The 25,593-nt window shown below is 41.8% G+C and overlaps 1 protein-coding gene across 12 annotated transcripts in view; it reads left to right on the top strand.

Annotated features, from left to right (window-relative positions):
- The window catches only part of DMD (dystrophin), a 1,139,896-nt gene extending 1,116,322 nt beyond the window's left edge, over positions 1-23,574 (top strand). For 9 of the 12 annotated variants that reach the window (XM_064473589.1, XM_064473531.1, XM_064473552.1 and 6 more), the window contains 4 exons: positions 1,586-1,829; positions 2,182-2,305; positions 6,338-6,430; positions 21,071-23,574. In XM_064473589.1, coding sequence (XP_064329659.1) covers positions 1,586-1,829; positions 2,182-2,305; positions 6,338-6,430; positions 21,071-21,168 — 559 coding nt within the window. In that variant the 3' untranslated portion in view covers positions 21,169-23,574. Of the gene's footprint in view, positions 1-1,585; positions 1,830-2,181; positions 2,306-6,337; positions 6,431-14,750; positions 14,783-21,070 lie in introns of all 12 variants that reach the window. The other 3 variants (XM_064473561.1, XM_064473617.1, XM_064473625.1) reach the window with 1 other exon arrangement.
- The last annotated feature ends 2,019 nt before the right edge of the window (positions 23,575-25,593 follow it).

Here is a 25,593-nt window from a genome sequence, read left to right on the forward strand (position 1 = left end):
TGGTCAACCGCTTATTTTAACCTTTTAAAACTTCTGCAGAGGAGGGGTCATGTAGGTCAGACATTCCTTATGGATTGTGTTCTGGGGGAGGGTGCCACAGTCCCAGGTTAGGACATGTCTATCATGCAGCTGCTGAGAGGCACAAGTATGTCTGAAGAACAGTCAGTGGCCTGTCTTTGTCCTTGGCATTGCTTTCTCATCCATGTGAAATGATGCATACTGTTTTAGTTCTTGTTCTGGTCGCAATAACGTACTTTTAGAAGTGTTTCAGAGCTTAGTAACGTTTCTTGGGAGGTTTCTGAGGTGCTGTTAAGCCTCCAGAGCAAACTGTCCATGTGTATTGTGGTTTGCTGGCAGAACCGGCAAGAAGTGCCTGTTCTCACAATCTCAAATAAGAGCAAGTTGGAAAAAATAAGATCTGGGTCACTGCTTGTGATGAGTAAGCAGTTACCAGAGCATCGAGCCATTTTCCCCCCCTCTGAGAAGCTGTAAAGGAACATCATAGCAACCAAATCCCAGTGCAGTTTATTAGGCCTCCCTTGCCTACAAAGCTTCTGTTACAAATTACTATTTTTGCATTTTTGGACTGTGTTATCACTATCAAGGTTTCAGTTTCTTACCTTCTGTGCTCTTCCTGCTTGGTAGATTTTTTTTTTTTTTTTTCATGTGGGCCGCTATAGATCATATTAATCTATGGAGTGTTTTACTGGAGTAAAACTGGAGTTTTACAGAATAAAAGAACAAGCTTAGCAGAGTCATAAAGTTACAGTAGACTGCTGCACTCTAAGCAGGGCAGTCCAAATGAAGATGGAAATCATACCCCGAAAAGTTAGTGCAGTGTAGTTTAACAGATTAACTCACTAATTTGTCTTTCCTCATTTTAGGTTAGTAATTTTAAAGAAAGGCTGGAAATGCAATTGCGGATATGAAAATGAGAATATGAGAATGATGTGACCTGACTGACGACAGCAGAGTTGCAAATGAGCTCTTGAATTCTGTGTTTTGCTCTGACTTTTTGGGCGGCCTTTCTGTCTTAGCTTTCTCATCTATAAAACAGATAGGCCGGCCAGGTGGCGTCCGCTTTGATTAGCATTTGTAAAGTGCTTTGATCACTCAAAGTCCTCTTTTAGCACTAATTACTCCTCGAGTGTATTCATGCGTGGAAGCGAACAGGCAGTCCGACTTCTGCTAGGAAGGATAAAGCGCAGGAAGCCGAGGGAGGGCTGAGCCCAGGACAGACCGTACCCGGGCTTCGGGAGGGTGTCTGGAGCCCAGCCAGCCTTCTGCGTCCTGTGCCCTGGAAGGGACTTGATTGTGAATTCTGGTGATGCAGAGAGCCTTTAGGCAGTGCTTGCATCGCAGGTGCCTATAATATCAGCTCCCTGCAAGTCTGTGAGGTGTACGCCTGTACGCACGTGCCTTCAGCAGAATGAAAGGCAGGTGGTGCAGGCGAGCCTCTGCCCCTGCCCTGGTAGTTAGACACATCCCACCACACGGGAAGGCCTTTGCACTGCCCCGCACAGGGGGTAGCCTGCACTGCATATTCAGCTTTGTAAAGCTTTACCTCCTTGTTACTTCTCAACAGAAACTTGCAAGCAGAGTACGACCGTTTGAAGCAACAGCATGACCACAAAGGACTGTCTCCACTGCCGTCCCCACCGGAGATGATGCCGGTTTCTCCGCAAAGCCCACGGGACGCTGAGCTCATTGCAGAAGCCAAGCTGCTTCGCCAGCACAAGGGCCGCCTGGAAGCCAGGATGCAGATACTGGAGGATCACAACAAACAGCTGGAGTCGCAGCTGCACAGGCTGAGGCAGCTGCTGGAGCAGGTGAGGCCTCAGGCCTTTATTCTAGAACTCTCTAGCGTCCTCTTCCAAACAGGGTGTGAAGCTTTATCAATAACGACAACAGACCAAGAAATCATATCCGTGGAGGCTAGCGAGAGAAAAACATTAAGTTGTTATAAAGGCTGCAAGTGAGAAGGTGATAATATGTTTCAGGGTTCTTATTTAGTCTCCTTCCTTGTTTTATTCGGAATTCAAATCCATTGTTTGCACAGATATATTTATTTAAAAACAGATAAAATTGCGTGTATTCATGGAATAAATGAACACAGAGATGTGAAGGTAACTGTACCGAGCTGTTAATAACAACCTCTTCTTTTTTTTCTTCAATTTTCAGCCGCAGGCAGATGCCAAGGTGAATGGTACAACACTATCATCTCCTTCTACCTCTTTGCAGAGGTCAGACAGCAGCCAGCCCATGCTTCTTCGTGTAGTTGGCAGCCAGACTTCAGAAACCATGGGTAAGATAACAAAGTTCAGATTGTCATAAAAAATAGTTATAGTCCATTTTCCAGCAAAACAAAAATATTCTTGAAGGCAGAAGTTCAAATGAGAACAAAGTAGACATTTGCAGTGGTCCTCGATGTCATCAGACTATTTACATCTTCATTATGGTTCAGGCTATTGCTATTGATCACGGTGCACACAGTTGGATGGATATTTTGACATTAAACACAAAGCTCAGCCAGGGCTTGACTTCTGAAAACAAATATCACTAAAAAGCTACCTGTTTTATTCAAACTAAGTTTAATTTTGAAAGCATGACATGGCTGATTTAAATGTGCGTAGTATTAATTATGGCTAAGAGATTAAATCTATGATTAATCATCCCTATGTTAACTGATGTGATCTTATTTTTAATATGTCATGTCTCAATCAATGGGATTGAGCTTTCACTCGTAGGCAGTGCTCATCTAGTGTCTTTCCTAAATACCACATCAGATGTGATAATGAACATCATGTGAGTTGTGGCGTAAGGTTAAGCAATAGTATTCTGTAGCTAGAGGCTGGAATTGTTATTTTGGTGCTTTTAGTAACTGCTGTGCAGCATTTTCCTAATTTCCTATCTGTTACATAATTAATAACTTTTTATTACCAAGTAGTAAGGATTTTCTGCTAGTAGAAAAGCAATTAACCATTGCAGCGTCTTTAAGCAAATGTACTTAAATTACGTCAACAAGATAATATTTGAAATCTGGTGATAATCAGCTTCATACACAAAAATGTATTTAGTGTATATCAGAGAGAGGTTTTGGGGGACAGTGAGAGGCTTAAGTGAGAGCTTTTCACTGCAGTTAGTGAAAAAGTCAATGACAGTGAGAAATAGTATGGGAGGGGACATTCTGCTGTGTCTGAAGTGCCATCATGATGGGAGAGACAGCTTGTTCAGGGGATTTTTCTTCTATCCTGAGCGTAGGCAATAACATCAGCCTGTGCCGTTATCAAACAAGATGGGTTTATGTGCCCTACAACAAAAAATGTGAAATAAATTGTACCTTTACAGATGCTTAAGTTAAACCCTGGGGGTGAGAGTACAGTCACAGGTAACAGCAATTTCATTTGGATCTTTCTTCAATCGTTTTCCTAGTGAGTAAATATTTTGCAACAGATGAGACAAAATGTGTCAGTGGAGTAATTTGTATGGCTTTCTGAAGAAGTGTCATGAATTTCGTCACATAAAATATGTTAATTAAATTACACAATAAAAGATAGGAAGTCAGTGGTTCCCTGCCATTATATTAAGTCTTGTGGATTCATACTTTATCGTTTAGCAGGACAAAATACAATAATGTACTTCTTTTCATTTGACTTAATATGAAATTATTCCCATTTAACTTGTGAGACTGAAATTAACACACATACAATCATATAAACTGCAAAAACTCATTTAAAGCAAGTATTTAGACATGAATTGGGGTTTTTATTTTTTAATTTAGCCAATATGTGGAAGGACAGTGAGGTGTTGAATCATTATTAGTATGATCATGTTGAAACTCAGCAAAGCAACACTGTTGGCAGCATGGAGCAGAGCTTATAAAAAGAATTACTAACAGAGCTAACAAACCACAACTAATTCAGTTTGTCGAGTCTCCTTTCACACCCGAAAGCTTTGCTTGCTAGTCTGAGAGTTTTCTAAAGCACAGTTTAAAATACTCTTGAATCATGAAGGGAACTAGAGGGGTGTTGTAAATAATGCTCCCATGCAGCAGGCAGGCACCCAGTAATGAGGGAGTCGTCTGAGAAAACGACTGAGAAAATACCAAAGGATGCCTAGGTCTTTCAGGCAATGAGGTAATGTAGCGGTAGCTTTTATATATTTTCCTTTTGAAAGGAGACCTTAGATTTTTTAATTTGAATGTAGACCCATGGCACTTCTCTGTCTCTCTGATTTCACCAGGAGAGACTACTGTAAATGGTTTTCCACCAGCAGTGTTGCCCAGCCATTTGGTAAAAGCAAATCTGATCTAGTCCGATCCTAATTTACAAATAGAAGAGCTTATCCCTCGATGACCTGAAATACACCTGGACAAGTGGAAAGGTTCTGCCTTCCTTCTCATAGACTCCTAATGGGAAAGTCCTGATCTTTGGCCTTTCTCCCACAATAATGTAGCAGCAGAAGAGGTTCTCTGAGGCCTGTGAGCCAAGAGGTTGTTGCTGAACTTTAATTCATTCAGGTACTACCAGAATATTCGAGACCTACCCAGCTCTCCAAGCCTTTCATAGAAACACAAATGGAGAAGACTGTTTTGGGTAAAGAGAGGTAACTGAGGTCTGAAGGTGTCTTTACTTTCATCAGGTTGCTTGGCAGATGTCTTATTTTGTCACTTACAAGGAAATTCTCAGAAAAATCATCCAAATGAGAAAAAATAAAAATAATGCATTTTAAATAAAAGATACAGTGGTTCTTGAGGGTCAACACAGTTCAGTTTGTATAACCACTTACCAGGACATTTGGAAATCAGTACCTGTCCTCAGTTCTTCTTGGCCATGACAGCAGAACCACTGCCCTCTTCTTGTGATCTTTAGGGCCAGGTGGTTTTCTGCAGGCATGTTGATAAGGTCCTTGGCCTAAGTAGAAGCAGCAAGATCTTGCTCTGAGTTTTCACCTTGACATCCAGCAGCGGCTGGAAAGACATTACTTCTGCTAAGGCAACTCCATCGGTACAACACTTGATGCAGAAGTTTCTCATGGTGTGAGTTGATTTGTGCAAATCCAGCACCAGTCGAAAGCTGAACAAGCTGCAAGCAGTCTCAGCAGCTATTTTTAGACCCTTAATGGAGGAAAAGAAGGTGATACAAAGACCATTACTTATATTAATTAAGTGCTTCTTGCAGACAGTTTACCCTGCTTCTTGTAGTGGAGTGGGAAGAATTACTCTTGTTCAGTAATAACTCTTGTGAAACTCCTAGCCCTAAGATGAGGCCAACGCTAAGTCTAATAATAGGAAGTATGTAAAGTCCTGAAGCATTCCTTTAGCACCTCCTTTAGTAGGCTTTCCACTAGCATGGAGCACCTCAGTGTTTAAAGAATGTAAATGCTAACACAAAATCAGGCAGTTTATTGCTCAGGTTGAGAAGGGCAAGATGTATTAGAATAAGGGGTCATTAAGTCATTTTCAAAATAAGGATGTACCTCTTATCATTACTACAGCAGGCAAAATTGCTTTCGTGTTTTAATAGGGATAAAAGAAATCTAGTAAAAAAGGAGAATCTCACTCAAATTGTATCCTTTAAGTGTATTCTTTTTTTCAGATGCTTTGTTTGTATTGGAGGCTAGGGTCTACAGTAAAATCAACATATGGATTTTAGTTATGTGAAACCATGGCCAAAAAAATCCCAGTAAAAATATAATGTATTGAATTTCCCATTAAGCCGCTGCTCTATAATCAGGTTATAGAAATTATTCAGTGGAAGAAATGTATTTCGCTTTATTAAACTGCTGCTAAAACCTTTTACGGTACAATTGAATGTTCTTGGAGCGCCAATCTGATGCAATTAAACTGTCAGAAATATTAATACTGATGCAGATGAGAATCTGGGTTTCTACTGATTTACGCAGCTAGGCAAAGCAGTGCTAACGTGAATCCAGCACTATTAGAAAGCTCAACAGCAGCACTCACAACAGCAATTTCTTTTTCCATTAGTAGAATAAGAGAAGCTGAAACAACAAGTGCCATTTATTGGAACTAAATGTGCCTAGCAAACGTTTTACTCCACTTCTTTTACCAGAGTAGATTATTTCTTAAATCCCATTTTAAAAATTAAAGTCAGTGTTAATTGTTTAAAATTCATTGTTTAATTTCACTTAGATCCTTAAAAAAAAGAGAGAAACATAATAGTCAACAAGATTTGCCTTTAAAAGTTTGAGTGAACTAAGCAGAAAATGTGTTTAAGTGAACAGCCTAAGCTTCATGAAGGACATACGCAATAGCAAGCTGTTAGCAAATGAATTTACAGTGGTTCTCATGCGGTGGTGTGGATTTGCTTTCCAGGCGAGGATGAGCTGCTCAGCCCTCCCCAGGACACAAGCACAGGTTTGGAGGAAGTGATGGAGCAGCTGAACAACTCCTTCCCCAGCTCCAGAGGTGAGCACTGCTGCCTGCGGCAGATGAGAGGGAGGAAGATGAAAGTGCTTTCTGCTCCTTGATGTTTTCAGGGGGCTGTGTTTTGGTTTCAGGTTTTTTGCTGCTCTTTGTTTTCATTTTAACAATAGCTGTACAGAAACCTGTCTTATTTAGAGTGGAGAAGCAGCCTGCTCCTCCTTTACCTTAAGCTACCTCCACAGGTAGCCCTTGCTAGATACGTGGATGCAACAGTGTGTGTCTGAGACCCTTTTTTCCTGAGCATTTTTTCCTCTTCCCTTTTCCTTTTGTCACAGCTTCACTCCTTTTCAGTCCCCTTGCCAATTTGGTTTTAATACACGTCTCAGCACATTTTTCTTCTGTCCTTACCTTTCTCCAAGAAGAATTTGGTTAAAAATAATATTAAAATTCTGAGTCAAAGTTGTCGACCTTGTAGCACTTGGGTCCAGAGTGATGGAGGAAAAACAAGTGGGCTGCTTGTTTGTGCAGCGTAGGCTGTGCTTGTGCATACAGCCACAGCATTTCTTTCATTGTTTCTGTTTTGCTCATTCCTGTTGTTTGCTCAAGATAAGCATTTGTATTACTGGGATTTATTTGTTCAACCTTTTTTCATTTGAGAAGGTCTTTTCTGAGCCCAGAGAAAATATTCTGCTGCCAAATAAAAATGGCTTCAATTCCTAGCAGGAGTTGGGAAGTTTGGAATATTACCTGTTGCTGTGAAAGAAGGCTCAGACATGTAAACCTCTTGGCAAAAGCAAGTCCCGGTGTCTGTTGGCAGCCTGTTAAGTAGATTTCAGTAGGGACATAGACTTACTGCAGGGCCCCTTGCACAGGTTTCACACATCCTATAGAGGTAGGGGTTCTTCTTTAGTAGATAAATGCGTTAACCGTCATGCTCGACTGTCAGTGAAATCAAGTTTTCTCCATCCTTTGATTTCAGAGCAAGCTCAGCTCTCACCAGGCATCATCTGTGAGCTGTGGAAAAGGAGAAGGCAGTATAAACTGCATAAGATCTCATGCTATAGATCAAAACATGGGATCACTTCAAAAGATATTATTGAAGAAAATGTAATACAATACATTGTTAGCTACATTCATCTCCTCCTCAACATCGTATAAAAAAGTCACATGTCCAGCCCTCATTTTGCCTAGATATCAATTATCAGAGACAACAGATGAAAAATCTTTCAAATATTGGTTTGTAGATAAAAACGGACTTATTTTTCAAGTTGCTGTGTACAGAAGGTTGCAACAGGCAGTGCTTTCTTATCAGTGACCATCATTTGTGTAAATATGTTGTATTTAGGAGATCTTGCATAATCATATGTGTCTAGATGTAGATACCCTATTCACCAAATGTGGTATCTAATTTGTAATCGTAGCTGATGACACTGACAGTGTTTCTTTTTAAAAAAAAAACAAGCTTAGTTTTAAGTAAATTGGAGCAATTTATAAAACAGCAGTTAATGAGATAACTGAAATACAGTGGTTCATTTCCTGTGTATAAATAGAGATCAGTCGGTTAGATATCACTCCCTACTGACTGAGAATAGGAAAGGTTTTGAATTTTATTAGTGAAAAATACAAAACTTCATGAATCAAAGTGATAAACGATAAAGTTTAGTGGGGAAAAAAAAAAGAGATTTGAAACTGGTAACATCAGTTAATATTTTAATTCTGTAAATTAAGCTATAACTTCATATTTTCATTCTGGTGATGCAAAATGTGATCATTTAAATACAGAGAAAGAATGTATGACCTTATTTTGTTTCTCCGTTCAGTAACTATGTTAGAAGTGTAGTATGTGATCACAAGCATCCCTAAAAGAGATTGCAGTTCATATACTTTCCTGCCTGACTAGCAGCCGTAAAGGGCAAAACCCCTCTCTAGCTGTGTGGAGGGCTGCGAGCAAGGAGGAGGCACAGTCTTTGTTTGACATGTGTCATCTTCTGTCCTCCTCAGCCAAGCCGTGAGAGGAGCTCTGCCGCAGCAGCCAGGTGCAGGCACAGGCTGTCAGGCAGAGTCAAGCTTCCCACAGGACTGTTTTTCTGGGCCTGACCAAAGCACTGTCGGGCTGAGCCGGAATCTGCCTCTTCCTCTCCCTTTGGCTACGCAAAAAGATTAGTCCAGCTGGAAGAAAAAGTCATTCGCTTTTTGGAGAATTGTACCAGGTTTTGGCTAAAGAGATTAGGACCTCAATTATGTTTCTCTGTTCTTCTTGTATCTTTTGATGCATTTGCACAAATGCCAGGTTTGTACGATTGTTTTTGGTTGAGGAGTAGGAATGGTCAGGCCCTCTGTGAGAAATAGTTTGTCCTACAACCAGTGCAAATGGATTTCTATTCACTGGTTGATAGAGAAGGCTACTGACATCATCAGTTTTGATGAGATCTCATGCAAACTTCAGGTATTGACATTTTCTTCTACTCCCATTTTAACTATTAAATGATACTCAATTGATACCCGCATAAACAAAACTTCCATCCACAGCTAATTTGCCAGAGCCTCATGTAGGCCTTTGTTGTGCAATGAAGGATGCTGTGGGCAGTCAGATTGCATGGGCGTCAAGGATGTGACTTATGATTTGCAGTACTGCAGGAAGGAGAAAAGGAAGCAGGGTTGACGGGTTTCAACAAACCACTGAATCAGGGGCCTTTTTGCTGTTGAGAAGTGCAAATCTGTATCTCAGGTTTCCAATCTGTAATAAAAGATCAAAGAGCAATTGCAAAAGAGTGAAAGCAGTTTGGCAAAGCAGCCTGAGAAGAGGGCGTAGTGTAAGGATTCAGATGTGATGCAAGTAGTATTTTATTTCTTTGCATTAGAGGTTGCATTCAATCTCAAGCTATTTGTAGGTATTCAGGAAACAGAACAATAAGCCCAAACAAGCGATGAGCACAGATCTATAACAAATACATTTTCTTATATCAGTTCTTGTTAAGCAGAATTTAAAAATTATCAGATGTAAGAAACTCAGTCATCCCAGTCTGGCATTCAGAAGTGTGATGTGATTCAGGAGCTTATGGAATAGTATCTGAAAGGTGAATTCAAACTACTTGGGTAACACTGATGCATACACATGTGATGCACACACATGTGATGCACACTATCTTTAGGGATTAAAACTAGACGGAAGATGGATTAAACGCCCAAGATTGACTAGTACTAGAAGTAACTCTGTTTATTTCTATACTAATGCTGTAGAAGGAGAAGTCTGCTGTGATATTCGCAGACCATGCAATTCCAGGAGAGCTGCAGAGGACGCAGGGCACTCATCAAAACCTGCGTAGACTGAAAGTGAGAAAAACAAATCCAGGAAGGGAAAAACATCCATACAAATAACCTGAAATTTATACTTGGAATCAATTGAGGAAATCCAGGGATGTTACTGGCAGGACCTTATATGTGGGTTTCCTTTATAGCCTGTAAAAATAAGCATGTTAAATTTCAAGCTAAATGTCCAGCTCCAGCATGTCACAGCATAGGCAATGATAACACCTTTTGAATCAGGGACGTAATTCTGGGTGCCCTGTTGCCATTAGGATAACGACAACTTGGGGGAGCGCAGAGCAATATGACAAGAGCAAACAGGACCCTGAAGGCTTTGGTTCATGAGAGAAGTTCAGAGCTGAATAAGCGGTGAAGAGAGGAAAGGACTGAGTTTCTGCGCTTGAGTTCACAGATGTATAGCTGAACATCACAGGATACAAATTAAAACTGAAATATTTATTCTAAATATCATCGAAAGCATCTGAAGAGTAAGATTTGCTCAAGCTGGGAAATAGTTTTCTAAAGCAAGTAGTAGCTCTTATTCTGGACTTTCAAAACAAAGCAGTAAAATGTAGTAGTAATTAATTGTCAATCACCTGGAGATAGATTCATTTTGATTATGGTATTTTCCAAGTTTCTGCTGCATAGTGTTGGTTTTAAAAGGGCCTCAAGGGCTCCATAACATCGTTTTGAATGTATTTGAGAAAAGCACGTGTTAAACAAATCATGTCATAGAACTTCATAAGCAGATCTCAGATGCAGTAACTGTGTTACTATATACCTTTTACAGGGTTATTTTGTTTCTACAGTTTAACCTTCGGCAGTTCTTGGCATTTCCTAAGGAGGAGAGGACCTCCATGCTCCTTGCACAGCTGACTGTTGGTGCCGAAAGCTGTTTCATTTCTGGAGAGGGAAATTCTGCTGAATACCTGATGATTGCTGTCCTTAAGGAATTTTTCTTTCCTTTTAATCTACAAGGTTTCCCATCCATTCCTCTTTTACTTTGCTGCTCCCAGCAAATTCACAACTGCTGCAGCTGCTTCGAACAGCTGCTGTGCTAACTCAAAACAGATGTCAAAGCCAGAGGTCTGACATTTAGTGGAAATCTACCGTTAAATACCACCTCAGTGGTTTATTTGACCCTGCTTGATAATGGGCCACAGAGGAAAACATTTTCACGCTGTATTTGTGCCCAAGCTACTAAATCTCCGGGGAATTGGTTCAGAGTTAGAAAGTAAGATTGGCAGGCCAGTATTTTTAAAGCCAAATTCATCTCTCCTGCAGCACTGAGGACCAACACGTTGCACTGCTTCAGGTGGATCTCATGGTGGACCAGGCTGTGTTTTGCGGTTATGGTTTAGTGGCAAATGCTTTCTGTGAATGAAGCTCAGAGAAGAATTCAGGGGCAGAAGTTCCTGAGCCAACCAAAGTTGGTGAGAAAGCTTCCCAGGCTTCCAATGCGGAGCCTTTGCTGGTGGATAATGAGGAAGTGGGAGCCAAGAAGTGGTTAGAAATGAGCCCATGATGGCTTAAAAGAGCTAAGAGGCCATGACATCACATGAAAACATATGGCGAGGGATCAGTACTCACCGTCATTATATAACATAGTACTGCTTAATACAGATGTTTTCTTGTGCAGTGAAATTACAAGACCCCACAGCAGTAAATAGATAGCACTAAGAATAGCACCATCTTTTACAAGTTTTCTTTTATTTTAATCTCAGTCACATAAAAACACACCAGACGTTCTCTCCTCTCACTCTTGCATCAGCCACACTCTGTCCTGAATGGGACTAACGTCCTAAGTGGAACTAGCAACTTTCAGCACTGCAAATAATGCAGTTTCTTATAGTCTGACAGCAAAAAGTCTTACAACTCAGACTTTTCTTTTCACACTTCACTGAATCAGTGGAAGAGTACCCTGTAGTTATTACACTGTAGTGTATTCTGGAAATACTCTTCCACTTGAGCTACCCTGGCCTTTTCTGGACTGTATCCCCTTCTCTGTGCTATGGTCCTACATCCAACCTCAGTGAGCCCATGTGACTGAGATCCATTATCATCCCCCTGTGGCACAACAGTACTGAAGTGGCTGAGCTTCTCTGCAGATTTCTGCTGGGATAGTCATGGGGGGCAGGACTAGATCTTTTGTGACTTATAATGCTCAGACCTGATGTAAACCGAGCATACATTAATGAATTTAACAAAACTTGAAAGAACTTTTTTTGAAGAAAAAAAGCTGTTTGCAGATCCAGATCTCTCCACTCTGCAGCCCGTCCCTCTCCTGAGTTCAGTGAGAGGGGCAGTGCAGTAGGTGCTTTGTGCTCTCTGCTTTGATCTACATCTGCACGGATGCAGGAATTTTTTGTTAGTGCCTCTGCTTTCAGGTTTGATTTGATCACTCTCTGTGTACCTTTGCCGGTGATACAATGTCATGTAGATTTCAAAAAAAAAAATTTTTAAAAAGACTCTTCTGTTTTGTAAGGGCAGGAAGTCTTGATTTGAGCAGGAATAATAGATAATTAGGCACCCATGGATTGTGTATCAGTGTTTTGATGCCTCATAGAATACAAATTTTCAGAACTGCGGCAATATAGACAATCTTCTTCCTCTGCAATTTATACCAAACCATATTCCTTGCCTTAAAACTGAGAGGCACACATTCATTCATATGCAGAGAAGAAAATAAAGTATAATCCATTAAACCCTTTTTAATCTTCCTCCAAAGGAAATTAGCTGTTAGTGTAGTAGTGCTACTCTTTGTTGCATTTAACAAAATCTAGGGTTGATTACTCACTACAGACTTTCCTCACCAGCTGTTTTGTGTGGTGCAGAGCTATCCCAGTTGCCTTTAAATACGTTCATTTTCAAGCACAATCCAGTCTGTTGCCTGTAGATATTTAAATTAGATACTGTGTAGCTGCAATTCTAGGTGCTTGTGCAGCCAGGTAGGCATTTCTTAAGACCTCCAAAAGGATCTAGTATCTTGCATACAGGCAGTTCCTTCTCTCCTCTTGACCCAAGCTAAACTGTCTTTTGCTGGATCTCATTCATGTCTCAGGACTCTTGCACACCCAGCTGTACCGTGCTACAGTTTCTGGAGGCCTTAGGTACACCACCTGTTCATCTAAACCTTGGGGCTCTTCCTCATAGGAATTCCAAAGTATGCAATGATCTTTATATCTTCATTTTCTGTTACACAGTTTATGATTTATATTGGTGAGAGGTCCTCATCTTCCCTCATGGGAGGCGTTTCACCCTGCTCTAGGTGCACCTGCTCAACCAGGGGGGTTGGACAAGATGATCTCCAGAGGTCCCTTCCAATCCCTGCCATTCTGTGATTTTTTTTTTTTTAATGTTCTTAGCTCCTGATAAAAGCACCAGAGGAGGTTGCAGGCTGTGTAGGCACCCATGTAAGTCCTAGAGAGTTAGGCAGGCCTGCAAAGTGAAGTCCTTAGGACCAATGCGACACCTTTCCTAGCTGTCAAGCTTGCTCTGGTACCTCTGTGCACCACTAGCACATGCGGTATAGACATAACCTGAGCGACCAGAATAGAAACCCACATGCAGAGCATGACTTCAAACCTATTATTAAAATTTCTAATAGTATGTATGCTATTGGGGAGAGGGAGAGGGGAAGGAAGGGAATAAAAATTCCTCTGTTGTGTAAATCGTAACCTTTGCTGTCCGGGCCCTTCAGGGGTTGCCCCGGCCCTTGCCGTTGCCTGGAGTTTGTAGTTGAGCAGTGGCTCTGACCTATGGTGGTCAGTGATGCCATTCACTTCCTCCACCCTCTCCTCCTCTCCTTTCCCACCTCTGCTCAGCTTTGCTCTGTTGCTGACCCTTGTTCTGATCCTTGTAAAATACCTGCAAAGCTATTTATTGTCTTTCTTCCCTTCTCCTGCAGGCTGCCATACCTAGAAAAGAAAACTCGACAGCAATTACGTTACTGTTATGCTGACCGGTGTCTTCTCCCGTATATTTCTGTCTCTCTCCCTTTTGTTCCATACGTCATTTACAATTACAACATTTACAACAGCTGTGGGAGAAAGATCATCCTCTTTCTTGAACAGCATCTATCGCAGTGACTTTCTCACCTCAGGCTGCAAAGTCTGGCCATGCTGGTGCTTGCAGTAGCATACCAGTGACAGTGGGACGCTGCTTCTGGAGGCAGCAAGCATCTTAGTGTCACCAGCTGTGTGATGGGAAGGGGGGCGGGGAAATGTTTCTGCTGTTGATTGACACCTGGCTTTCTTTTTTCAAAACCAACTATGCTATGATAAGTGTTCAAGAAGAATCAGTATGATCAAAGTATGGCTTCTGTGACAGCTCGTCAGGAGCATCTTTTCAGCTAAACTCATTAATGACTTCTCTGTTTTGGCAGTACACCTTGAAAGTGATGAGATATTTTTGCTTTTTTCCCCTTTTACCCTGAATGTTTTTTTCTCCCTTTCTCCCTCTGCCCCCTCAGTTTTACAATGCTGGCAGATCAGCTTGTTGGAAACATCTTATCTTGTATGTGAGCATGTGTACAGCTGTAGGTATAAAGTGTGTGTGTGTGTGTGTGTGTGGGTACACATATGTGTATCTATGAATGTATATCTTTATATGTCTGTAGCCCATAATAAAATGTAAAGTGTCCGGATGAATTAATTTCATGTTGGGGAAACATGATTTTACCACTAATACTGATTAGTAGAAGTACTCGAACTGAGGAAATCTGGATGCTCAGAGGTGAATTCAGATCTTCTCTGCCAACCTTATCCTCAACTGAGAGGCCTGTAAGTTGGTTTTAGTAGTTTTCTCAAGTGTTTTTGCCAGGTTAGAACCAAGCTGCAGATTACAGATCTGTTCTTGACTAAATCAGCTGAGAATCACCTGTGTATTTCACTGCATTTTCAGTCTTTGTTTAAAGCAGAAATGCAGTTATTTTACATTAAACTCCTAAATGGAAATTGAAGTGTCTCTTACAGTATAAAATATATATTCATGTGTGGTTTTTTTCCTTTTTTTTTTTTTCTGATATTTCTTCCACTTCCTCTCTCTGTTCCTAAAGGAAGAAATGCCCCAGGAAAGCCAGTGAGAGAGGTTAGTGAGATGCAGGCTCACTGCCATGGCTTCTGTTTGTCACAGCTTGCTTTCTGTGCCCAGCATGCGTGTGACGGCAGCACGGGTTTGCTTGGGTTTGGTGAAGGGCAAGGGGGGGTTTTATTTTGCTGTGGGTTTTGTTTGATTTTGCTGAGTGCATTCCCCATGTGTGCTCTAACAGTAGTGTACCTCTCAACTTTCAGTGGAGACAATGTCAGCTCAGCGATCTGCATTGTCTTACATCCTCCCAGAGGTGGAAACTCAGGAATAGGGAAGAGAAAATAATACACTGAAATTAAGCCTCTGTATGATAAATGTGGTCAGCAAATATGCTGCAATCATTGACTTATGTTCTGTCACTTGTGTACGTAAGCACGACAGGGAGACCCATGTCTCTTGCTGCTCTGCTTACATACTCACAATTGTATTTACATATACGTGCCAGTATACCAACCGTCATCTCCAGTTATTAAATAGGTTTTTTTTCTTTTTTCTTTAGAACAGTGAGAGTTGAGAGGTATAAGAGATTCAGGTGTTTTAATTTCCTGATGTACTATTGCAGAATGAAGAATGCTACTAACACTCACGGCTCCACAGTGTTCAGCAATGCAAATGGGCGATGGTTTTCACTGTGCACTTTGGACGTGGTTGGTTTGATGCAAAATAGATTTTAGAATTTGGATGTCGCTGCTCGTTAATGGAGGAAAACGTTTTGTGCTGTGTTGTCATAGCACCTTTGAAAGTATTTCCAGAGCGCCTTGATTTTTCCTCTGTGAAGCTGGTCTTCCCTCGCTAACCAGATACAGCGTTTGAAAGATGAATTCCTAGCAAAAATTATTATTAAAGATAAAATATTCAGAGACTGCCTGAGTGCAATTGCAAGTAGCTGTGAAATGACCTTTCCTGCGCAGATGATGTTCAGTGTGAATGAGGCAGAAATTGAAGTGTAACCCTGTTTGCAAACTTCTGCTGGTGCGGAGAGGGGGGATCATGGAAACACACTGCGCTGGGGTCTTTAGCAGAGCTCTTGTGAACCCCCAGTCACTGTCAGGCTACCCGGGGTGAGCCAGGATTTGCTCTAACGCAGTGCCTTGCAATACAGCGGTTCTCTGCATTGGCTGTAGGAGCTGGCGCAGGTCCAGCGACTCCAATGAGTAAGATGCTCAGCACAGGTTAAGTGTGCCCTCAAATGGCAGGTCCTCTCATATGGATCAAAAAAGGGTGCTTGGGATACCGTCAACAGACTGCACCAATCCAGAAATTTTATGACAATTATTTCATATTCAGCCCTGCATGCTGTCAGCCCATACGGTCTGAGAATTGTTCTCCAATTCAGCAAAACAGGTTGTTAATTTCCACTATCCTCATTCATGTTTATGCATATTATTCAGAAAAAGCTTCTGCTGCTGAGGGCATATTTGATACAATTAATAAAAAAGTAAAAATTTAAAAAATGAGCATGTCCCACCTGATCAGATTCCAGCAGCTTATCTCTAAAAAAGTTGACTTCTTCAATGAATCGCTCACCGCTCTCCAGTTGTGTTTGTGCTCGCTGATGGTTCCAGAGGGGTCTTGGTACCTTGCAGAGCTGAACAGAAAACGCAGTTCTCCACCTGCTTACAGAGTGTGTGGGCTAAGGTATAGAACAGGTTCTGCTTTATGTGTGAATCCATTTGCGCAAAGGCAGATCACGTGGTTTTAAAGCCGCCTGGCCAGGTTTTGATCCCATTACTCACATTAGGTATTGTCTTTGTATGTAATCCCGTGGATTTCATGGCATTACTCGATATGGATAAGGGTATCAAAATCGAAGCCACCAACAGGAAGGATTTTTCTTTGGTCGGGGAAGGGTTAGAAATCTGTGCTGCTAAAAAAGGCACCGCATTGTGCTGGGGTTTCTTAATTTACTTTCTATCCACTCTTTCAAGTGTGAACGCTCCACGTTTATTTCTCTGACAAGCGGTAGTGTAAGATTGATATTCAGTTACTGCGCCCTCACCCAAAGGCCTTAATTCCAGTCGAGCCTCTAAAGCAAATTCAGCAGATGTGAAACGCACCGTTCTGTGTGTGACCAGAAGTGATGTAGTTAGTGTCTGCAGAAATAGGTGTCTTCTGCTTTCAGAGCAAATGCACCTGTGTTAATATTCCCTCCATTTTATAAGTCTAAGTTAATACAGTCCACGTCCATTTTGAGCTTTACTGCTGCATTTCAAAGTGTGTGCTAGTTTTTTTCTTATACAGTAGCAGCTTTCAACTGACGGTCCTTTAAGCACGGAGAAAACTTTTTCAGTTTTAATGTTTGTGAAAAAGAAAAAAATTAATTAATGCCTTCCTTGGTGGCATTACATTAAAAATATGAATAATAATGAGTAGAAAGCTATGATTTATATGTTTCTAAGTGCTTTTAAGACAGTATTTTTCTCATTTGCTTCCTAATTAAAAATGTCAGTGTCCTATGTTTCACTCTTAGAGAGGGAAGGTAAGCAGTATTCAGTAGAAGAAGCAGAGCTATATAGAAGCAGTCAGTGAATTTGAGCTTTTATTCTCATAACAGGCATTATAAAAGAGGGTGCATTTGTCACACATACAGTATCAGGAAATTATTGCATATGTTGTTCTCAACCATTTCGAGTCCTGATTACTCTAGCTGTTACTCCCATCTGCAAGAGAGGCAAAACTGCTGGCAGGGCGGTGATGCTCAGCTGAGGGTTCGCCAGCTGAGTGGCTGGAGCGCAGCTATTTCGCCCGTTCTTCTGGCCCACCCTCCCGTCCTGTGACTGTCCTGGAGACTGCAGTCCCCAAGCTGTTGTACCATACAGTGCAGCTCTTAACATAAACTGCAGTCAGCACTGCTTTGTGGTCATGCTGTGGGATGTAAACTCAGGTGGCTCAGGAGGATACGTGTGGTTGTTCAGTTTTTTTCTGCGGAGGAAATGAAGACCTGTGCTTGAGAGGTAGCTAGGATGGGGTGGGGGAGAGGGAGTCATATCTCCTTGATCACCCCAGCATGCCTCTGTGCAGCTTTTGTAGAGGGAGATCGTACTTGAAGCATGGTTATTTAAAAAATATGGCAGCAATTATCAAAGGAAAGAAAAAAAAAAAAAAGACTAGCGGACATTCCTGTGATTTTTATGCATTAAAATGATACCCAGGGGTCTCTGGATGCATAAGGTCTTCCTGGCCTGTGTTTTAGTTGCCTGAAAAATTTAGCAGTTTGTACCTACTATGGCATACTTCTGAAAGACATTTTTTCTATAGTTTTGATTGAGTTATTCATTCTAGACCTAGGCTCTTTCTATAAAACCTTTACAGCTCTGTATCTGACAGAACAAAACAGTATTAACAAATACTGATTTTTTTCTGAAGATGGGGTTTAGCAGTTTGGGTTGTTCTAAGGTGATGGAAGGGTGATCACTCTTCCCGAGCTGGTAATGAGTGGTATTGGAGTCCCTGAAGAGCCCTGGAGCCCCGTCACGGTTGGTAGAAACAACAGATCACAACAAATCTGAACAAGAGACCACGATCCCACAGGCAGCAGTGCCTCTAATGGCTGGCTACCCAGTTACGACTCTCACCACCTCCCTGTCTCATGTCTGTAGGTTGCTGCAGGTGAGGAAAAACAAGAGTATTTAAAGCCTAGAGATTTCTTGAAAACAGTTTGCACGGTCAGGACATTTGTGGGGATGCTGCAGGTCACTCCAGTTATAGCAGGGTTATAGCACACGCTACAAAGGTACCTGAGCCATGTCAGAGTTTCGGGTAAGTAGAGCAAATCAGGAGAAGTTACCTTTCTGTTTATGTAAGCATCTCCTATCTAAAATATGTTCTTGCTTTCATATGACTTTGTCAAATTTTCACTTTCCATGGTGTAATTTGCTGGACTGATCTCAGCATGCATGGTGTCAGTAAGAGAGATTATCCCTTACATTTAAAATAAATACGGTGGCATACATTTACTTTAAAGCAAGGAATGTTGACCAAAACTTGGCAGGAATTTTTCATATGCTGTTATTTGACGTGCTAATGAGCAAATTACAAGTTTTTTCTTAGGACGAATAAGATGGCTACACATTAATGATTTATGGATGAAATTGCTGTTTGATGCATCTGTTTCTCTGTGTATTAGTGCAATTAGCAAAACGTCACCAGATTAGAACCAAGTATTTCTTTGTATCAATACCTGGCAAACAGTGCCATGCACAGCACAGCTCGCTATTGACCGGGCAGCTTGTTGAGTAGTTATCATTTAGATATGGCATAGTTTTGTGTAATTAATACTACATTAAAAAAAAAAAAAACAAACCACAAAATCTTTAAAAATAGTATTTTAATGTAAAAGGTGGTAGTAATTCTCCAGAAGAAACAAACTTCTCTGGATATTTCTCAGGTCATGTTTTTCTATTCCATAAATGCTGATAAATATTAACTAACATCACTCCAAGCTCTGATGTACTGTAGAAATGTCAGCAGTGCACGACTACTATAACATTAGAACATTTGGAAGGGGATGGTGGGTTTGATTTGCCCCACAGGGAAGGTTCATTCCTGTTGCTAGAGAAGACAGGTGTGTCAAGAGGAACACCCACTGTGTAGGTGGGCAATGGTAACAGTCAGGCTCCACCACATTACAGGTAAGGACTGCGTGAAACATGTATCCTGGATACCCTGGTCGTGTCCTTTCTTCGTTTGGGTGCTCCTTCCTCAAGGACCAGGCGAGGACTCGGCATCCAGGCTAACGCAAAGCATTCCTCGGAAGCAGAGTTGTGGGCAGATGGCATTGCACCTCCCATGTTTTCTCCAGACAAATATTCTATCGCCAGTGCTCTCAGGAAGTAAATCAAGCCCCTCAGGCCATAGCAACATGCAGTTTTATTAAGTAGTACCTGCCCTGTTATATACTTTCAGTTGCTGGCACTCTGCAGCTCGGGGACTTCTTGTGTTGGAGGTCACATGCACTTCTTTGCATCTAAATAAATCTTTCTTCAGTGATTATTTTCTAACTCCTTTTTTAACTCATTTATGTGTTTGGCCTCAACATCAGCCTGTGGCGATGAGTTCAGTAACACAATTATGTGCTGTGTGGAGTATAATTCCCTTCTGCTTGTTTTAAGACCTTCTGTCTGCTCAGTCCTTCTTGTCCTTGCAAGAAATCTTGAACACTCAGTCAGTCCTTGGTTTGGGTGCTGATCTTGTAGGGTGTCTAGATCTCTGGCATATTCCCTCTTCAGTCATATTTTTTCAGGAGGGAGACTCCAGATGGGATTCACCCGTTTAAACTGTGATGTCTCTGTTGTTTGAGATGCCAGAAGGTATTTGAGAGAGCCATAGAGGGCTGCAAATATGACACAGGACTTGCAGGAGACCCCGCGCTTCTGAACAGTAGCTGGAGACCAGGCCAAGGGCCTAAAATTGCAACTTTTGGCAGTTTAATCTCCCTACCTTCAAGTCAGTTTAGTCCCTATTTGTGATGAAGCTGTTTCTTACTGATGATCAGCGTTGCTACCCTTCCTTTCCACTTCCAATGAGTGTGAGAAGTCATCACTGGTTTAATCTCCAGAATTGTGCTCTGCGTTTATTTATCGTTTCTGTGTAGGAGGACCATGTGTAGTCGTTATACTGTCTTAGGCCTTCACAGTGGTTACGGGTGAGGAGAAATGCACAACTGTATAGCAGTCACTCGATAATTGTGGCATCTTTGTTTCTGCTGTACTGCCGTCTGAAAAGCAAAGGATGTTGTTAAAATGATTAAATAAACCGCAGCTGTTTAGTTTGGTCATCATTTTAGCTATCTGCGCAGGTATCCTGCTGGGATCTCTTGGGTTTAATGATTTAGTTAATTACTGCTGATCTGTTTGTTTGTTTTTTCTCCTTGATAGAACATTGAATGGTCAAACACTTGCAGCGCCAGTTGGAAACTTTTCTGTGATGTCAGTGGATTTGATTGTTGCTTTTGGTGAACATTCGTAATGATGCAGCTTCATCGCTACGGGGGGAGGTTTTGGAAGACAAACACGCTGGCTTATCATCAGCATAGCTTACCCTAGCCATTCCAGCCAGTATTGCTGTGAAGTGTTCTGCAAAACTGGCAACTTTTGCTAATAACATATTAGACTGATCCAGGAGGCTTCTGGGAAGAGTACTCTCTCTCCAGTGTACTCCACGGGGATGGCGGCAAGCGGCACGTGGAGAGCGATGGAGCTGCGCTCGGCCTCTTCTGTAGAATGTTCCCACCCATCTGCTGCCGTGTCTTCTTTGTTTAATTTCGTCTTCTTTGACTTTCTTTTTCAGGCCACAATGTAGGGAGCCTTTTCCACATGGCAGACGACTTGGGAAGAGCGATGGAAACCTTAGTGACAGTGATGACCGACGACAAGGTGTTAGAATAGCAAGATGTGTTTTACAACTTCAGGCGTCCCGCATGGTTTTTATAATATTCATACTACAAAGAGGATTAGACTGTAAGAGTTTACAAGAAATCAAATCTATATTTTTGTGAAGGGTAGTGGTACTATACTGTAGATTTCAGTAGTTTCCTAAGTCTGTTACTGTTTTGTTAACAATGGCAAGTTTTACACGTCTATGCAATTGTACAAAAATTATAAGAAAACTACATGTAAAATCTTGATAGCTAAATAACTTGCCATTTCTTTATATGGAACGCATTTCGGGTTGTTTAAAAAAATTTATAACAGTTATAACGAAAGATTGTAAACTAAAGTGTGCTTTATAAAAATAATTGTTTATAGAAACCCCCTTAAAAAAAAAAACACAAAAAAAAATACTGAGGCAGTGCATTTGTTTAATATCATTTCAGCTCTGGAACTGCATCAGAGAGATTCATGTTCTGTGTTCTTTTCCTTGCCTATCAAAAAGAAAAAAGAAAAAAGTATTTCCTGCAGCGACACCAAAATGGCCAACTTTACATTTCTCATTGGTTTTGTCTGACTAGGGCTGGCTTTAAAAAAAAACATAAAATCTCCTGAACTTCCAGTGAAGGTAGTTATTTCATCGCTTTCCAGTAAAATTAAGAATTACATGAATCACACAGCTAGTTTGCAATAATTAAAAGAAAGAGCACAGTACATGACAGAGTCTGCAAAAAAAATTAATGAAGAAAAAAAAAAAAAACACAAAAGAAAAACCCCAATAGAAAGAAGGAAAGAATTTAATGACCATCCTTTGCGCCAGCGTTTCCTCTGCTGACTGAATTCCTGAATGCTATGAGTAAAGAAACGTAGAAATTGCCTTACCAGATTAAACCTTTGGACCTCCGTGTCCGGTACCCCACTGGCCACGGGCAGCAGCCAGTGCTTTGGCGGGAGCTGCCACTGCTCGCATCACCGTTGCTGCAGAGGAGAGAAGAAAGGGAGAAGTTCCCCCCTGACCCCCTGTGGGATTGGCTTCTGACCCGAAGCACAAGTAGGTTTCTCACAGAGCATCTTTGCTTGTCCAGCTCCCAGTGCATGAAGCTCCCCTCAATCCTCTGGAAAATAAAACCAGAGCTTTTCACAATGTGTGTCTCAGCCTGCTACAGCAGCCGGTCCCAAGGAGCTGTAACGCTGTGAGCAACCTTTGGGAGAGGCTGTAGAAGAGTTACTGCTGTTCTTGCGCGCGTATGGTGGTAAAGTGGCGGTAGCCGCACTGCTCCGTGAGGTGTTTATCACCAAAACAAAGGCCCTGGTCCTTTCTCCTTCCCCATTTCTCTCTACAAGTAATCCCACATAATTAACAACAAAGTGAGAAAGAGAGGAACTGATAGTGAAACAGATTAGCCGGCTTGACTGCAGCTCGTGGGAGGTAGGTTTGGGTATGAGGTGCTGTCAGCAAAAGCTTTACCACTTCATTTTCTTAACCAGCTTTTAATTTTACCTTAGAATACGTAGAAACACGCCATCTGACTTTATATTGCAAGAGTAAAAAAAAATCTGTTACCTCTTCTTGTATGAAGTGTAATTAAACTTGGGAAAGATTTTATTTTGAATGCTAGTTAACATTGAACATGGCTAGTCATGCTATTTCTACCTCACTTTGGTTTTGTGGTGTTCCTGACAATTGCGTACAGATAATGTTACATCGTCACCACGTGTCCATTTTGTGACCAGGTCTCATCGTTTAAATAATACCAACAATAATAATCATTTACAAAAAATAAGTAAATCCCCCCACCCAAACCTCTGCTTTCCTAATAAAAAGCTTTTTTAACACTTTATTACAATAGGAACCCGTGGTATTTCTCATGGTCTTTTTTTATCAGAAGGTTTAAATTGAGAGCTGAGAAAGAGGTGGGTTTCTTCTTTTTTTTCCCCTTATAAGTTAAGCCTTCTCTTCAGAAAAAAAAAAAAAAGGAGGAAAAATGGATTGCACGGTTGTTTTCATCAGGGTTTTGTTTTGTTTGTTTTACTTTCTAGATCTTAGTTTTGGAGTGAGTCTGTCAAAAAATATTTAAAAAGTTGAAAGCTTTATCGCTGCTTTTTTAAGCATAATTTGGGAATTATTTCATATTCCTTATAATGACAAAAGTATTAAACTGTAAAACATAATCAGTGTAATTGAATACATAAATACCATACGGCATGTTATTTCATTGTTACTCAGTACTGGTTTATTACTTGGATATCATAATATATTGTGTTTTAACACCAACACTGTAACATTTACTAATTATTTTTATAAACTTCTGTTTTACTGCATTTTTTCACAACATATCAAATTTCACCAAATATATGCCTTACTATTGTATTATATACTGCTTTACTGTGTATATCAATAAAGCACGCAATTATGTTATAAAATGTGCAGCATTTTTTACTGGGGTTCAGCAGTCACCCAGCGCATCTCCCCTCCGGCGCTCCTTTGCCGGTTGCCAAATCCCCGCGTTAGGCACGTCTCGGTGCCTCGGCCGCCTCCGTGGTGGGCAGGGTGCCAGCGGCAGCACTCGGGATTTGGCTGGAAGAGGAAAAGTGGCGCTCTCTGGTTTGGGTTTTTCTCCCCTGTTGAAGTTGTGAACCCCCCATTTTTATGCTCCCCAAGCTTTTTGGAGATTGCCAGCCCCACGCTTTCTGCCTCGTCGCAGAAGGGAGCCTCAGATCAGATGGATCTTCGCTGATCAGTCCCGTACTTGATGGTCTCCTTGCCACCAGGCATAATACTAGCAAACCCCTTTCCTTTTGGGCTTTGGGAAGCATATGTTCCCATCAGAGAGGTTGAGCACACATCCCATCTCATATCTAAGAAACAGGTGTAGGTTTTGATATCCAGACTCCACTCGGTTGTGTCGCGATGCTGTCTTTTGGTGGTAGAAATATCATGAAAAACAGTAAAATAAAAAAGCAAAACCAGCATATGTTTGTATATGATTTTGATAATACAGTGAGGGGGAAGTGGGAATTCCCTCATTTCATTCACTTCAGGAAATAAATACACATCCCACATCTACTCTCACAGACCTGAGTGACTCCGGAGTCACTCCTACGTACGTGAATCAGTGCGTGCCTTGCTGTACTGAAGTCTCCTCTGAAGATTACACAATCCACAAAGCACAGCAGCCACCGGTGACAAGGCGACTCCTTTTTAATTCAGTTAAGCAAGAGGGAAGATAGCTTTCTCCCTACCACTAGCACTGGAGTTGGTTGCACATGAGGAGACTCTGTTGGGTTTTAAGCCTGGCCATATGCCAGAAGGATGGGGCTTGTGGATAGTCTTATTAAACACCTAAATGAACTAGAACATCAAAAAAGGCCACGCGAGCGAGGCAGAGGAGCAGCTGTATGTGGCCTCATCCCTTCAATGCGCTGGAAGGAGCAGGGAAGGCAAAACCACATATGCATGCCCCGACTCACCTTTGCTAAGCTAGGGCTGTGACAGGCAAATCCAAACCCTAGTCCTACAGATAACACACTGTGGGCTCTCCATCACCTCTCACAAGCTTCGCACCCATCAGCGCTAACGGGTTGGCACAACGTGTGAACAGCTGCTACCGTGAGTACTGCCGCTCCCAAAGGCAATGTATACGGCCTGCCGGCCAGCTTCACGGATTTCCCCGCTCCCACAACCTGGTCATTTACGACTCCTAACAGCCTATCAATAAAATCTGATATTTCTGACTGGCTGTTAAGAACACTTGCCTTATGAATGTTTATGCTGAATGTTCTCCTTATTTTAAGAACAAGGCTATTAACTGTTCAGTGTGTTTCCTCCCCTCTCTGGGCAGAGTGGAAGATTAGATCTCTTAAATTTTGGCTGCTATGGTTAATAAGCTGCCATTTACCAACAAACTTCATAATCTTTCCTCTACCTTCTCAACAGATAGATAGAAAAACTAAGGCCCTACTAGGCAGTTCAGCATTGGGGTGGGGGGTGGGGGGGTGGGGGGGTGGGGGTGTGCAGAAGGCTCCCTTAAACTTCCCTGCTGAGGCCACACATCTCCCAGGCATCATGGCTGATGGTGGCACGTGTCGGCCGTCTGCCACATGGCCCCTGCCCACCGCCTCTCAGCCCTGCGAGTACCACCCAGCCCAGCCCAGGGCTTCCCAGTAGAATTTAGGATCCCAGCATCCCCTGCCTGCCCCGTGGGGCTGTGCAAGCCCCAGTGCTGCAGGAGTGGTAGTGCCTGCTCTGCTGCAGGGTTGGGGCTGGAGAAACTGGGGGGAGGGACAGCTAAGATGGGAGGGAAAAAAAAAAAACAAACCACACTTTTCAGCTAACTTTGGGAAAAAAGAGGGAAAGCAATGATGTGCAAGAGGCAGAAAACATCTGCAGCTGCTAATACATGTCAGTCACATGGCTGCTGCAGAGCGTCCCTAGCCTCAGTT

The sequence above is a fragment of the Phalacrocorax carbo genome, chromosome 1 (assembly GCF_963921805.1).
Source record: "Phalacrocorax carbo chromosome 1, bPhaCar2.1, whole genome shotgun sequence".
NCBI classification, from domain to species: domain Eukaryota; kingdom Metazoa; phylum Chordata; class Aves; order Suliformes; family Phalacrocoracidae; genus Phalacrocorax; species Phalacrocorax carbo.